The 16,901-nt window shown below is 32.8% G+C and overlaps 1 protein-coding gene across 5 annotated transcripts in view; it reads left to right on the top strand.

The window, feature by feature from the left end:
* The window catches only part of OMA1 (OMA1 zinc metallopeptidase), a 64,034-nt gene that overhangs the window by 14,638 nt on the left and 32,495 nt on the right, over positions 1–16,901 (top strand). For all 5 annotated transcript variants that reach the window (XM_081306585.1, XM_081306586.1, XM_081306588.1 and 2 more), the window contains 4 exons: positions 1,143–1,316; positions 1,414–1,521; positions 4,133–4,261; positions 6,825–6,899. In XM_081306585.1, the coding sequence (XP_081162711.1) occupies positions 1,143–1,316; positions 1,414–1,521; positions 4,133–4,261; positions 6,825–6,899 (486 nt within the window). The remainder of the gene's footprint in view (positions 1–1,142; positions 1,317–1,413; positions 1,522–4,132; positions 4,262–6,824; positions 6,900–16,901) is intronic.

Here is a 16,901-nt window from a genome sequence, read left to right on the forward strand (position 1 = left end):
TGTGATAAAAATTAAAGCAAATGTTCTTTTAGAGATAAAGTATTATAATTACATATAATTGGAACTCCTTCAGATAGGTTCATAGTAGTTTTTTTTTGTTTCAGTCAGTTTACATTGATGTATTATGCTTTAAAAATGTTAATTGATATAAAGACTATTTTAATAGTCTTTAGAATATGGATTCTACAAAATATATGTTTTTAGTGAAGCTGAAAAAGAAGGTTGCTCACTTGTTGATTCATATGTTTTTAGTGAAGCTGAAAAAGAAGGTTGCTCACTTGTTGATTCATATGTGAACGACAACTTGGAAGTTAAAAGTAATATATTTAGAACATCCTTAGTTATCTCAGTATACTTGAAAGGATCACACATGAATATAGCTTCAGAAAAAGTTCTTGAAACATGAGGTGGCTAGTTTTGATCAGCATCATATGGAGAAAATTATGTAACCATTAGTTCTGATATTTTAGTAATTCCCTTTCAATTTGTGTGAATAAATCACTTTAAAATGAATAAAACATCTTTTTAAAATTTTATTCTTCATATTAGTATTGGTATGTGGGGTGTTTTTCTAGTGAGTTATAAAATTAACTCTTATGTCTTGCTTTTTTATGTGAAATCTTTGTTTTCTGGGCAGTGTTTTGCTTTCTAAAATACTTAGAAAAATAGAAATAAAATTTAAGCACTTTACTAGCATATAGGTTAATAGAATGAAATTTTGTTTTTTTTTTTTTAAGAGAGAGTGGGAGAGAGAGAGAATTTTTAATATTTATTTTTTTTTAGTTATCGGCGGACACAACATCTTTGTATGTGGTGCTGAGGATCAAACCCGGGCCGCACGCATGCCAGGCGAGCGTGCTACCGCTTGAGCCACATCCCCAGCCCCATAGAATGAAATTTTGATTTCAACACATTTATGTGAAAAATATTCATATTAGAATTTGTTCCATTGTGAGAAACCACTTTGCCTTTCAATGAATAATTCAAATTTGAGAGATTTGAATGTTTAATATATACAAACTTTTACGTAATTAATACTTAAAATATTCAACACTAAGTAGTCATGTAACTCTTTATGAAGCAATATAAATGTTTTGTAAAATTCTTTTATAATAAAGAATACTTTCATTTTAATTTTTTAGTGGATGGAAGAATTTAAGAATGATATGCTAACTGAGAAAGACCCTCGATATCTGACTGTTAAAGAAGTGGTACATCATCTAATTGAATGTAATAAGGATATCCCAGGGATCTCTGAGCTCAATTGGGTTATTCATGTGGTTGATTCTCCAGATATAAATGCCTTTGTGCTTCCAGTAAGTAAATGTTTTCAAACACATTTTTATTGCTAAATTTAATGTCCTTATATTTTATGTTGTTCTAATTGCTTGTATTATTTTCTTTATGGTGCAGAATGGACAAGTTTTTATTTTCACGGGCCTCTTAAATAGTGTAACTGATACGCATCAACTTTCCTTCCTTCTGGGTCATGAAATAGCACATGCAGTACTTGGGCATGCTGTAAGTACCTGAAGTGAATATTCAGTTGTCAGAATATTGCTGCAAAGGTAGAAGGTTACATCTCTTCAAGAACTGAGTCTTTTCATTTTTCTGTTTTTAATGATGGAATTTTAGTATTTAGTAATTTCCTTATTCTGTTACCTAAAAAAAAATGTGATTGGCTAATTTTGAGATTTTTTATGATTTTTATACTTGATACTGAATCATTAGTGTTTCTTTTAAATACTATTTTTATTACCTTTCTCTTTTGCTAAAAAAGTAATTGTTCTCAACCTCTAATTATTTCAAATTAGATTTTAAACTTTCCATAGTTATTAACATACATATAATCTAGTCAGAAAATTAATTATATAAAATGATATTACTGTTGAAGTGTGAAAACTAGTTTTCTTTTTGTTCATTCTCAGAGGATAGCTTAGAGCATCTCTGAAAATATCTAGAATGATAGTCCATATATAATTAATGCAAAGTAATAATGATACCTTGTCATCTTACAGTTTACCAAGGTTTTTAATATGTATCTTTTCACTCATAACTTTAATACCCCATGAAGTATATATTTATTATCCCTATTTTATATATGAGGACTGATATTTAAAAAGACTCTAAATAACACAACATGACAAAGTGACTGACTTGGGAATTTAAAATAGGTCTTCTGCTTGCAAGTCCAGCATTTCTTCCTTTTACCACAGTTACCTGTTTGTTGGCAGCACTTTTTAAAATACATTATAGAATTCAGGTTGATTTATGGTCTTTTGATTACACATCTATTTGACTTGGTATGAGTCCAGGAAAATAACATATACTTGTTTTATTTCTTTTTAAATTGCCACTCATTAAAAAATATGAATGGCTCTTTTGTCCACATGATTAGAGAGAAGTATATTTTCTTTAATTGAAAACCTGAAAGCAAATAGTGAAAGGATTATGAAATACTAAATCAGAAGTGCAAGTAATGTTAACCTCAAATGGAAACAATAATGTTTATGTTCCTTCTAAAAGTCTTCTTAAATTCTGCCTATTCCTAGAGTAATAAGAAAATAAGATAGGTCAAAGTTGTGCTTTTTCTGAAGTGCAAATAGTAATTTTCTCCCTTATTTCCTCAAAGTTAAAGGAAAATTTAAAAATTGTTTTTTTAAATATGTACAAAAATAAGTCTAAGCAATTGTTAGTGTCATTATATGCACTCTGTCTTCCAATTAATGTTGTCATAATCACAAAAATAAATCAATCTGGCCACTTTAACATTTAAAAGGTTTTACTATTCATTATGTTTTTCTGGAATCTAGTTCAATGTCTCATTCTCATTATATTGTTGTTATCTTTGTCAGTGCAAGAACAGTAATTAGATGAGACATAAAATGCAAATAGCACCCTTCATAGAAAATAGTTATTAATACTTCTATTGCAGAGGTCTTTATTATATGAACACATTTTTCTCTTTTGGGAGTCTAATTTTAATTAAATCTAACTTTTTATGATGTTTTCTTTGTTTTACAAATACACAATTTTTTTTAAATTTCTAGTTTTCTAAGACTGTGTAGTGGTAATCATATTCTTTAATAATTAATAGCAAGGACTTTCTGTTCCATAATGACTTTATTATTTTAAGTTTCACTCTTTCATGTTAAAATAATCCTGTACTTGTTTTTCCTAGGGCACAGTTCTTATAATGAAGCAAAGTGTGTTTTGTGATGAAAGATGATATTTTTGAAGAATATAGTCCAAGTCATTGCTTTTAGTTTTCAGGCATGTTTCATATGTTCAAGTTAATAACTGCTATGTTATCATTCTCAGCATTCCATTAACAGTTACTAATCAACATCAGTAGCAAACAAGAAACAATCCAGTGTATTAAACTTATATTAGATGTTACTATTCAAAACAACTATATTATGTATAACCTTATTTGGTTACTTTTATAGGTAAATGCAAAAACTCAACCTAATTCTCTGGTGAGGGATACTAAAATTACAAAAATTGACAACTTGTATAAATCAATCATACTTTCCTATATTAGATCATAAAGACCAAAAGACTTTTATTTAAAATAAACTTCCAGTCTTTTTCTGAATTATTCCTTACTTTAACTGCTTCATATGTTAGGTAGTGTTTAGTCTTTATCCAAAAATGTAAGTATAATAAACATATTTATTTTATGTTTAAAAAGATTTATGATTGTATTAGAAACTAAAACTTACTTGGTCTGTCTGATTTCTGGTCCTTTCACTAATAAAGGTGTGAATTTGGGCAGTATTTTTAAGGGCCTTCTCCATCTCAGTTTCATTATCTATAAAATAGGAGTAATTTAACCTGTTTCACAGTATTGTGCTGTTAATATAAGAAACTGTAGATTAAGGAACCTGTCATTGTCTGACTTGATAGTAAGCAGTGCATTAAGTGCATGACTATGTAAGTAAGGGACAGGAAAAAGAGACTGGGAAGGATATGCACACAGAAGAAAGAGAAGTAAGGGTTTTATTTGTTGAGGACCACTTAAACACATGCAGTTATTTAATGTGATTACACATGATAACTAGAGAATATAAACACACTGTCTCAATTTATTGAATGTAATTTTTCACTTTTTTTTTTTTATTGTTCTCAGGCGGAAAAGGCTAGCTTGGTTCATTTACTGGATTTCCTTGGTATGATTTTTCTCACAATGATTTGGGCCATTTGTCCACGAGATAGTTTGGCAATTTTGGGCCAGTGGATACAGTCTAAACTGCAGGAGGTAAGTCTGAGATAATAACTTGAATTTATAAGGGTTACTTGCGGATATTTTAATACTATTGTGAAGCAACAAATACCAGAGATGTTTCCACTTTTAAGGTGGAAATTTGATATTTAATATTTATTTTATTTAATATTTAATTTAACATGGGTATTGAATTTTAGTGTCTTATGTTTACTTGTTTTAGGGAATATTCTTATATGAGAATTTAAGGAATGCTACATCTCTCAAATAAGTGATGCATATGGATGATTTAAAAGGGTTAGGTAATTTTTAGCTAATATCTTTTTTTCACATAGTTGTTGGTCTTACAGAGAGAAAGCATAGTCCATGAACCCTTTCTTTCATTCTGTTACTGTAGTGTACTGACTCCCTTGTCCCCCAGATATTTTCGTTTTGGGGGAAAACTCTTCAAAGAAATCTCTAAACTTTAATGATATAGGGTTGCTAAGCTGCTTTATCACCCTCTCCTGCTCACTCCCATTTAAACTTACATTGCCTCAAAAATATTGAAAGGACAGTCTTACTAGGTATTTGTTAACTTTGGTTCTTAGTGCTTTTGTGTAATGATAATCTCAAAAATGTATTAAGTCTTTCATTTTGTTTAAAAAGCTGCATTACTGAAAGTAGGTCTTGTAATCTTCATAAGTACTTTGTTAACCATGATTAACTATTTTACATTTTTCTTTATTTCTTCTTGTCCTGGGAGGTTTGGTTATTTAGGCACAATCTGTCATTTGTTTATTTAATGTTGTGGAGCACCCATCAGAGTGCCATCTGGGTGTTGTTTAAATCTAATGTTCAGAATTCTCTCAGACAAATTGCTTTTGAGATTCAATAACTAAGGCTTTTATTTAGAGTTCTCCTATTACTTGGCTTCATTTATATTGAAGTAAAAGTTCTCAAAGGGAAAAAAAGAAGGAATGGTTATTGCTTAGATTATAGGATCTCACATTTTGGACCTTTGTTCTGTCACTAACCTGCTGGAATGTCAGAGGAGTTCATGTGGTCTTCCCCAACCCATCCATCTATAGATTACTTTTTCTGTGGTGGAATCAGATTTGGTTATAATAAAAATATCTTGTAGCTGTTTCTTGAAATTCTTGACGAAGCCTGCCTTTTCATGGTAATTCTTTAATTCAATAATTAAATTGAAAATAGAAGAGGGATGACTTTTGTTTGAATTCTTTTCCCCTCAAAACTTTTGGTGACACATATTTTTCTCTCTATAAAGCCCTGCTCACTGTGACTGGGAAGGAGAAAGGAATGCTAATAGTAAAATTGTTAGGGAGTGGGAATTGCCTATATTCATTTGCTGTGGCTATTGAATACTACACTTAATGACAGAATTTCTCAATCTCAGAACTATACTTGTTTGTTGTGGGGAGTTTTCCTGTGCCTTGTAGTTATCAGGGTCTTTTCCTAGTTGTGACAATCAAAAAGTCTGTACTTAACAAATGCCCCTGGGGGACAGAATCATACCAGATTGAGAATACTAATTTAAAGCATTTAGCACAGTCCTTGTCATAAAGTAAGGACACGGTAAATATGAGCTATTGATTTTATTATTGCTTCGTTTAATTCTCTTTGTAAATCTAGGAATTTGATGCTTGCTGTTATTAGTTCCATTTTACATATGATACTACTGGTTCTCCTTTTAAAGCCAATATTTAAATTGGTATTTTATGAGTAGACTCAATGCGACACATGAAGACTGCTCATGAGAGTGAAGAGACTGTGATGTCGTTTACCAACCTAAAACAGATATGATTGAGAAGAAAAAAATTCACGTCTAATGATCACATACTGTTTTCAGATTGATTATTTTTAGTCATCACAAACATGTTGCTATGTTTGAAAAATCGTTTCCCCAATTAATAGCTCTTTTCTCAAAGAAAAAATGCCTATTGATCCGTCCTTTACAAAGTTTTAGTATTTACTGAAAATTAGAATTTAACTGAAAAGCATTCTCATAAATACAAGTAATTGGGAAAATAAAAGTTATAATATCTAATTCTTAAAAAATTGAAGTCACAAGAAAATTTCATTTTCCTAACAAATTAATACTTAGAAAGGAAAGGGAAATTAAGATAATTTATCAAAGAAACAAAGTTCTGCTATATTGTTAATTTTCTTACTGAAATAAATCTTCTAATACTATCACTGGTTATTATGGACTTATATTTTTTTTAATTTCATTTTAAACTGCAATATCAAAATGTTCTTTGGTCATATTAAGAGCTTGCATTAATAAGCTTTCTTAGAGATCCCTCTACTCAGTGGAGATTATAATTGGAAAACAGATATAATGATACTATTGACTGTCCAGAAATTTGTAGGCATGTTTTTTTCTATTTTTCCTTGTTTTTAAAGTATTAATCTGATGGAAGAAATAAAGGTTCCTTTTATGTTTTATACCATGGTGTTCTTTAAAGATGTAGGAAGTATAGAAATTTTATCCTAGATACTCTCTGAAATTGATTTTTAAAAATTTCATTTTGTTATTCCTTTTGTCAAAAAACAAATTACCTTAATGGAATTTTTCTATCATATTTCTTCTTAGTATATGTTTGATAGACCATACAGTAGAGCACTGGAAGCTGAAGCTGATCAAATTGGACTACAGTTTGCTGCAAAGGTAAAGTGATTATTAGTTGAAAGTAGTGTTTTTCACATAGTAAAAGATAAATGTATGTTGTCTTAATGTTTGGCATGGGCAGAGATTAAGAATTAAAATATATTAATCCTAAATATTTATCAGCTTCCCATTACTACAACAAAATACCAGAGTCAGCTAATTTCAAGTGAGAAGAGGTTTATGTAGTTTGTAATTTTGGAGGTTCAAAAACATCATGCCTGCATTGACTGAATTCTGGTGTGGGTAGATGATGGTGACATGTCATGTCAGAAGCTTGCATAGAAGCAAAGTGGTTATATCTATAATGGAAGTAGAGAGAAAGAGAGGACAGGTGAGGTCTCACAATCTCATTCAAGGACACACCCCCAGTGACTTAGGGATCTCCAACTTGTTCCCACCTTCTAAATGTTCCACTACCTCCCAGTAATGCCACCTGGGGTCCAAGCATTTAATGGTAATGGACTCTTGGGTGTCATTCAGACCTTATCCAAACCATAATCCCCTTATGTAATTTTCATTAATCTGTAGAATTTGAAGATTGTCACCTTTGCAAGAATGCAAACTAAAGATGTTCACTTAACCCCCTCCTATATAGAGGTTTTGTTATGTCTTTAACAGAATATGTAAGATTATAGTGCCGTAATTATAGGGTTATATAAAAAAGTCTTAATCTTTTATTGGAAAGAATTTTTTGCATGTTACATTATTTGATTACAGACATGAATTATGTAAATTGAAAATTTTAAACATAGGGATAAGTAATGTCTTGATCTCCTTGCTCTATAGCCAGGAATGGTGGCATATGCTGTTAATCCCAGTGCCTTGAGAGGCTGAGGCAGGAGAATGAGGTCAGTCTCAGCAACTTACCAAGGCCCTAAGCAACTCAGGGAGATCGTGTCTCTAAATAAAATATAATACAGGGCTGGGGATGTGACTCAGAGGTTAAGTGCCCATGAGTTCAATTCCCAGTACCAAAGAAACAACAACAACAACAACAAAAATAACCAGTCAACCCCAAAAACAAAAACAAAAACAAAAAAACTTGCTCTCCCTAGAAAGCTAATGCAGTCTTTAGTTTCCTCCTGTCCTTGCGTTTCTGATCTAAGGAGGCTCTTTGAGTAAATAAGATGATGTATAGCTGTTACCCCACCTAGAGAAAGGCTAATCCTATTGTAGCTATGATTCTGATTGAGCAAAATGTTTTTACATTTTTACATATACGTAAATAGATGTATAAAGGAATAGGCATTCAGTGTGTTTTTGTTGTAGCAGGTGACTTTTTTTTTCCTTTACTTTTACTTAAATTGGTTTTGTTTCTCTCCTGAATGGACACTTCATGCCTGACTACTATTTTAATCACCTGTAGTAACTGAGTTCCTGAATTTAACATTAGAAGTAAAAGTGTAGTTCTAATAAAAATGAGTGTAAACAATGCCACTTCACATATTAAGTTCAAGTTTTATTTGATCCTTTGTTAAGTTTCCAGTAGTTATTATTATTGAAATTACTATTACTTGAACCTCTCATAATGGGTTTTATAGTTTAATTTTATAAATCAAGATATTACTCATTTACAAACCAGAAGTCATTATTTGAATATTAAGTAAGTAAAATTAAGTGAATTTTCAGACTGCATACATTGAGAGTCCCAAATAAGGAGTGATAGATATGCTATATCAAGACCTTTCTAGTTTTAATGTATTACGGTCTGTCAGATTTTCCCTTTATATTGTGTGTTCTTTGTTCTTGATAAAAAACCTTGTTGATCTCAATAACAAGGTTATTGTGCCTGCTTAATTTCCAAGAAACTTCTTTATTATCTTTTTCATACCATATAAGAGGCTAAGATAATTTTTTTCTATATGGATAGCTAGTAGAGTTGGCACCATTTATTGATGAGTCATCTTTTCTACACCGCACTTCAGTATCTTTTTGTTTTAAAGGTGGTGGTATATCTGGGGTCTATTTTCTGGACTCATTATTCTCTCCCATACCACATCATTACTATGTTTTTTTAATAAATGTTGACATCTGATAGCTTTTGTCCTCCAGTGTTTTGCAAGATGGATTCGACTATTCTTGGACCTTTGCATTTTCATTTGAGTTTTAGAATCAGCTTTAAATTATACAACTGTTTACAAAGCATGCTTAGAATTTTTATTAGAATTGCATTGCATTTATACATCAATTTGGGGACAACTGCGTCCTGCTCAGGCAATGGGAATGGGATTCTCCTCTGTGGAATGGGTTGGCTGAGAAATAAAAGCTAAGAAAAATAGAACGACGACAAAAACCTCAAGACACAGAAAATATTTTCAAAAAGTTGGGGTGATATGGGCAAGCCAACCAGCCAGATCAAGCTTCTAGACTAAAAGGCAAAATGGAGCCTATGTCTGCTTTATTTATATTGGGGGACATCAAAGGCCTTCCATAGAATGTTCTTCTCCAAAAAATGTTGGAGGTGGGCTGCCCAGTTCCCAATGGGTTGCGCCCATCTCTAGAGAGACCGTGAGAGATTTTCCTAGCTGAACAAAGATAAAGGTTATGTGCCTTGGACAATCTATTGCATGGGAGAGCCAGGGATAGTCCCCAAGGTTAAACCTGAAATCTCCCTGACTACCTGCCAAGATCCTCATGTGTTTTTTACAGGTGGTATCCTGTAGTCTACCATATTGATTTTCTCATCCATGAATATGATATATTTATCTATTTATTTAGATGTTTTTAAATTTTTCTCAGTAATGTTTTGAAGAGTTTTTGTATGTAGGACTCAGACATATTTGGTTAGATTTATTGTTAAATGTGTGATGTTATGATAGATAGTTCTATATATAAGAAATTTATTTTTAAAAGACACTATCATTTATTTATATAGCTAACTTGGTATTCAGCAATCTATTTCTTACTTTCCAGTCTGTATACTTTTTTCCTGCCTTATTGTAATAGCAAGAAACTTCAGATGATAGGCAACTTCGTTTCTTCTGGATCTTAGAGTATTTTGCCATTAATTATGGCAATTAATTATTATAAGCTTTTTATAGAGACTTTTTATCAGATGAAAATTTCCCTTTTAATATTTTAAGTGATTTTTAAAAATTATAAATATTATATTTTATCAAATGTATTTGCTACATTTACTGAGAGGATTATGTGATTTTTCTCCTAATCTGTTAGTGAGGCAAATTACATTGATTTTATTTTAAAGTAGTCAAACTTTTACTTGTAGAAATAAACTGGATTTTGTCATTTATATTACTCTTTAATATGTTGCTTGAGTTAGTTTGCTGATGTATTTTTGAATGTTTATGTTTATAGGAGATGGTAGCCTGGAATTTTCTTATTCTTATAATGTTTTTCTCAGTTTTTGGTATCAAGGTTGTACTGATGTAATAAAGTGAGTTGGGAAGACAAGAATTGTAAGAAATGTAATGAAATGAAAGAAGTGTAATGTTAATCTTTCTATAAGAGTAGCATTATTTATTTTTTAAATGTTTGGATAATTCATAGGTACAGCCACTTGGTTCTACAGATCTCTTTGTGGGATTGTTTTTAATTATGGGCTTAGTCTCATTAATAGATGTAGAAGTATTCCGTTTTCTATTGCTTGTGTCAGTTTCTGTTGCTTGTTTCTCTAGGAATTTGTTTAAATTGGTATAAAATTATTTTAATATATTATTCCTATATTTTTAATGTCTAAAGGATACCTGTATTTTACATATTAAATTTTAAATATCCTCCTGGTTCCTAATATTGGTGATCTGTGCCCTATCTTTTTTTCTAGATTTTATCACTTTCATTAATCTTTTCAAAAACCATCTTTTGGTTTTATGTAATTTCTTTATTATATGTTTGTTTTCTATTATATAGTTACTTTTCCTATCTTTATTAATTTTTTTTTCAGGTTTCATATGCTCTTCTTTTCCATTGTTTCTTAAAAGGATACTTATTGATTTTTTTAAATTCTGTTTTGCTTTTAACACACATGCTCTTTAACTTACAGTGGGGTTACATCTTTATTAACCTGTCAGAAGTTGAAAAATATGCTGTGGTTTGGAAGTGTCCCCCAGAGGCCCAGGTATTAGAGACTTGGTCCCCAGCCCATGGTGCTATTGGGAGGTGGGCCTATTGAGAAAAAGTTAGATCACTGGGAGCATGCACTTGAGGGAAATATTGGGTCTCTGGCTCCTTCCTCTTTTGCTTTCTGTTGCCATGAGGTGAACAGACCTCTTCTTCCATATGCTCCTCCCATGATGTGTTGTGTCTCCACAGGCTCAAAGCTACAAGGCCAAGTGACCATGGCTGAAACCTCTGAAACTGTATGCCAAAATCAGTCTTTCCTCCATTTAAGTTGATTATGTCAGGTATTTTGTCACAGTGACAGAAAATTGACTAACAGCTCATTACACCTAAGTTTTTAACCATCATAGCTTAGTAGTTCAGTGCCTTTTACCATATTTGTAACTTACCTCTGTGGTCATGTGTCTGGCTGGGAGCTGTGACTCTGCTGCCGCCCAGGCTCATTAGAGCACCCTATATATATTGCTAGCCCAGGAAAAGATCAAAATTTGAAGTGTGATTTCTCCTGAATGCCTATCACTTTAACAATATCCTCTAGTCAAAAAAACTCCAAGTTAAACCATTGTAAGTTGAGGACTATGTATATATTTAAGGATATCCTTTAGGAGAATCTTTGCTTGCCACATTGCAGGAATTAATATGCATTTTTTCTTTAGTTTAAAATATATTCTTGTTTTCATTGTGGTTTTCTCTTTGACTCTTGGATTATTTAGAGGTTTATTGCTTAATTTTTAATCATCATGATTAAAAATTTCATGATTTTATGATTCTATGGTTACCTTTTGTTTTTGATTTCTAAATTAATTACACTGATTAGAGAATATGCTGAATGATTAATGTTATTGTTCGTATATGAGGTGTCCCCCCCAGAACTCCTGTGTTGATGCAGGAATGTTCAGAGATAAAATGACTGGGATTGTGAGAGCTGTAACCTAATCTGGCAATCTTAGTTTGAATGGACTAGCTTGCTAACTGTAGGTAGATGGGCATGGCTGGGGGTGGGCATCTTCCCTGTGACCCTTTTCCCCACAGCTCTCTGCTTCCTGACCTGAACAGCTTTCCTCTGCTGGGCCCTTCTTACCTTGATCTCAGAGAAATGGCATCGACTGTCTATGGATTGAGGACTTTGAAACTGTGAACTCCAAATAAACTTTTCTTTTTCCAAGTTGTTTTTGTGGGGTCTTTTGATCATAGCCCTGGCAAAACTGACCAAAACAGAATAATTTTTGGATCTTGCTTTGTGATTCAGCATGTGATCAAGATTGTTAAAATGGTGTGCACTTGGAAGTTGACTCTGCTATGTGAATGCAGGGTTCTACAGATGCTAGTTTTCTCAATGTTGTTAATTTTGTTGTTTTAGGTCTTCTTGGTGATTTTTTTCCTCACATATCAGGGAAAAATTCTGAATGATTAATGTTATGGTTTGTATATGAGATTAGTTAGTCTTTCATTATCATTAAAGATTTTTCTTTTTCTCTTTTTAATTCTATCAATTTTTGCTTTATGTATCTTTTAGCTGTTTTAACCATCCACATTTAGAATCCTTACATCTTTCTGGTGGATTGATCTTTTTATCAGTGTACAGTGCCTTTTGTCGCTAGCAATGCTTTTTGACTACTATTCACCTTTTTCTTTATAAGTATTGTTATTCTGCATTATTATTATTTTTTTGGTTAGTGCTTGAACGGCATCTTTTTCTTCCTTATTATTTTCAAACTTTCTATGTTCTTAACATGTGTGTATCTCTTATAAGCAGAAATCCTGTTCTTGCGAGGCACTAAGTAACTCAATGAGATCCTGTCTCTAAATAAAATACAAAATCGGGCTGGGGATGTGGCTCAGTGGTCGAGTGCTCCTGAGTTCAATCCCTGGTACTCCCCCCTGCCAAAAAGAAGAAATCCTGTTCTTTAATCTTTGCCTTTTATCTGTGAGTTTAACTTGCATTTCTTATTGACTAATGGTATTAGTGTAAGCACATTTTCATGTACACATTGGGCATCATTCATGTATTTTTCTTTGTGACCTGTCCAGGTATTTTGCCCTTTTTTGGGGCAAAGGGACAGAGTACTGGGGATTGAACTCAGGGACACTTGACCACCAAGCCACATCTCTAGCCCTGTTTTCTATTTTATGTAGAGACAGGGTGTCACTGAGTCGCTTAGCGCCTTGCTTTTGCCAAGGCTGGCTTTGAACTTGTGATTCTCCTGCGTTAGCCTCCGAACCGCTTGGATTACAGATGTGTGCCACTGTGCCTGGCTACTTTGCCCATTTTAAATTGAATTGTTTGTCTTCTTATTCTTGAGTTATAAAAAGTTTTTATATACTTGCTAGATAGAAATCCTTTGTCAGATGTGTGTATTTCATCATTCTTTTATTTTATGGCTTGTTCTTTTTGTTGTTTGAATGGATTTGGAGAACATTTAAAATTTTATCAAGCCCAATTTTCCACTTTGGATGTAATTATTATTCTTTGTTTCATTTTCTTCAGATGGATGTTTTAGCTTTTTAGACACTGAGACCAAAAGACCTGACAAGAACAATTAGAGGAGGAAATGATTATTTGGGGGCTCATGGCTTCAGAGATCATGGTCCATAGATGGTTGGCTCCATTGCTCTGGGTTTGAAGTAAGGTAGAACACCAGGGTGGAAGGTTGTGGAAGAGGAAAGCAGCTCAGGTCTTGGAAGCAGGAAGCAGAGAGAGGGGCTAAGCCTCGCTCACAAAATATATACCCCAAAGTCATATCCACCTAATAACCCACCTCCTCCAGTTACACCCTTCCTGACTACAGTTACCTCTCAATTAATTCCTGTTAGGGGATTAATGCACTGATTAGGTTAAAACTCTCATAATCCAATCATTTCCCCTTTGAACTTTCTTGCATTGTCTCATGTGAACATTTGGGGGATACTTAATATATAAACTCTAACAGTGAGAGCTAAGATCTTTGATTTTAGACTTTCTTGTTCTTTACCAAAGACGGTTAAAGCTATAAATTTCCCATTCTCCATTATTTTAGGTGAATTTGAAACATTGATATATTGTTATATTTATTATCATTTTAAGTAAAGATGTTTTCTAATTTTTTTGTTATTTCTTTTATCCCTGAGTTGTTCAGAAATGATTCATTTAATATCCAGATATTTGTGGTTTGTTTTAATGTTCTATTGTTGTTTATTTCTAATTTAATTCCTTTGTGGCCAGTAAACATGTTCTATAAGATCTTAATCTCTTAAAGATCCAGAAACTTGATTTGTGGTGCAACATTTGGTTTGTCATGGTGAACAGTCTATCATTTGGAGAAAAAAAAAAAAAGTGTTCTGCCATAGTTGAGTGTGTTTTTTCAAAAAATACAAGTTAGTTTATGCTGGTTTACACTGTCATTCAGATTTATATCCTTCTGATTTTTTTCTACAAGTCTGCTTTTTTGAGAGAGGAGTTTCAGAATCTTCAACTATAATTTAGATTTGTCTATTTTCCCTTTCAGTTCTCTTGCTTTTTGCTTCATGTAATTTGAAGCTCTGTATTAGGTGCATATGCATTTGGGATTATTTTACCTTCTTGATTTGATTAATCATTACAAAATATTTCTTTTTGTTTCTAATAATACTTCTTGACCTGAAGTCTATTTTATTTGACACTAATATAGCCTCTTTAGCTTTCTTATGAATTACTTCACTTGGTATATCTTTTTCTATTAATTTATTTTCTAGCTATTTGAGTTTTTACATTTAAAACATGCCTCTTCTTTGCCTTTAAGTTGAAGTGATAGTCCATTTATATTTATTTAAATATTTTTGAGTGTGGTTGTATTTAAGTCTGCCAATTTGTTGTTTTTTATTTGTCTTATCTTTTTTTGTTTGTTTCTCTGTTTCTTTTTTGCCTTTTTTTGATTCAGTCAATATATTTTTATCTCATACCATTGACTTTCTAGGTATAGGTTTTTGCATTGTTTTTAAATTGTTCCTTTTAAGATAATGGTAGTCATATTTAACTTATTCAAATCTAGTTGAGGTTAATATTGAATAATTTCTAAGAAAAAAACAGAAGTCTTACCATGATGTTTGGCAGTCATCATGCATTTAGGCAAAGATAAAGTCCAATCTTCATATGATTTCTGAGGGTTTCTTCTTAAATTGTAACATGCTGCTGGCCTGAGTTTATTTTTCCACAAAAACTACAAACCATATCACTTTATCTTTTTTTTGCTCAAACTCCTCTTGTTTGATGAATGCATTGATTGGGGGGGGGGGGGAGTCTGCAGACCCATAGATCTGGTCTCCAGCATTGCTCTTTTAAAAGTAGATGTCTGTCTATTCTCTGCCAACTTTTCAGTAGTCCCCCAGAATACCCACCCTTGCATTTCCCCTTCTTCTTGTTAGATAATTTGGGCAGAGCTGACAGAGTTTCTCAGGCCTTTTGTTCTCTCACTGTAAGAATTTCCTCTTTCAGATTTCAAACTGCTATTTTATCCTTGAGCTCTGTTCTCTGGCACTGTAGCTGGTGAGCTGTTGTTTTTCACTACTATTTTCTGCAGCTTTGTCTGTGGAAGCTGGACAATATCCTTAGGCCAGAAAACCGTGAGCTTTTGTCTTACTTATTCTAAAAAAAGTTCAATATTTAATTCTCTCTTTTGTTCGGGGGTGGGGACAGTACCAGCTATTGAACTCAGGGGTGCTTGACCACTGAGCCACATCCCCAGCCCTATTATGTATTTTATTTAGAGAAAGGGTCTCACTGAGTTGCTTAGTGCCTCCTTGTTGCTGGGCTGCATTTGATCCTCCTGCTTCCCTCTCCCAGCAGCTGGGATTTCAGGCATGTGCCACTGTGCCTGGTTTAATTCTCTTTTGTTTATTTTTGTTTACTGGCCAGTGTCATTAAATATTTGTTATTTTTGATCAAGTTTTTATAATTTTTATCTGCTGTAGTGTTCACACAACCCTTTTCTATCCTTACTGGAAGCTTCACATTCTTTGAAAGAATATTTTTATAGGGCATAATATTTTAAACTGACAGTTATTTTCTTTTAGCATGTTAATGATGACATTCTAGCATTTTCTAAGTTTATTGTTTCTTTTGAGACGTTGTGTTGTGGGATTCACACACAAAGAGACAAGGCATGGGGTGCTCAATAGAAAGCAGTATTTATTTTGTGCCAACACAGACTTGGTGGATTTTCATCCAAAGATGGAGCGCAGAGAGGTTTTGACTTATACAGCCCCTACTAATTCCCCTCCCCCCGACCTAATTACATATTAGCTCCTTCATCTCTCCTATATGGGTATTCTATACTTTAAAATCATAAGGAAGTTAGGACAGAGCTGTGCCTGCCACTGGGGAAAAGGAGCTTGTCAGGGTCATGCATGTGCCCTGAGTGTCAGCAGAGTTGCACATGTGTGCTATGTGCCACCTCGCCTTTTTTTTTTTTTTTGTCTGGGAAATGCATGGGTGCATGGTTACTGAAGGTGCCATGTTGTCCTTCAGAGTCCCATATGCTTGCACAGATGCTAGCCAGGCTACACTGCCTTTGAAGAGGGTTCCTACCACATCAGCTATCAGTCTTTCTATTGTTCTTTGGAAGGCAATGCATCTTTTTTCCATGGCTGCTAAAATTTTCTATTTGTCTTTGCTTTTCTGTAGTTTGAGTGTGATATGTCTACTTGTATTTTCTTTTTATTTATTGTGTCTGCTGTGGTTGCATATTTTTTCATTAGTCTGGGAAACTCTCAGCCATTATCTTTTAATGTATTATACTTGCTTTATTCTCTTCTCTCCTTCCGGTATCAGGATTACAGATAATGTTAAACTGTCATGTGTCTCTTTAATTCTTTTTAATTCTTTTTATTTTCTACACATGTTTGTGTTTTAGGATGCATGTTTTTCACTGTAATGCAGTTCACTAATCTTATTTTCAACTGTGTCCATTC

Source organism: Spermophilus citellus (genome assembly GCF_964194105.1).
Source record: "Spermophilus citellus genome assembly, chromosome: 9".
Classification (NCBI taxonomy): Eukaryota; Metazoa; Chordata; class Mammalia; order Rodentia; family Sciuridae; genus Spermophilus; species Spermophilus citellus.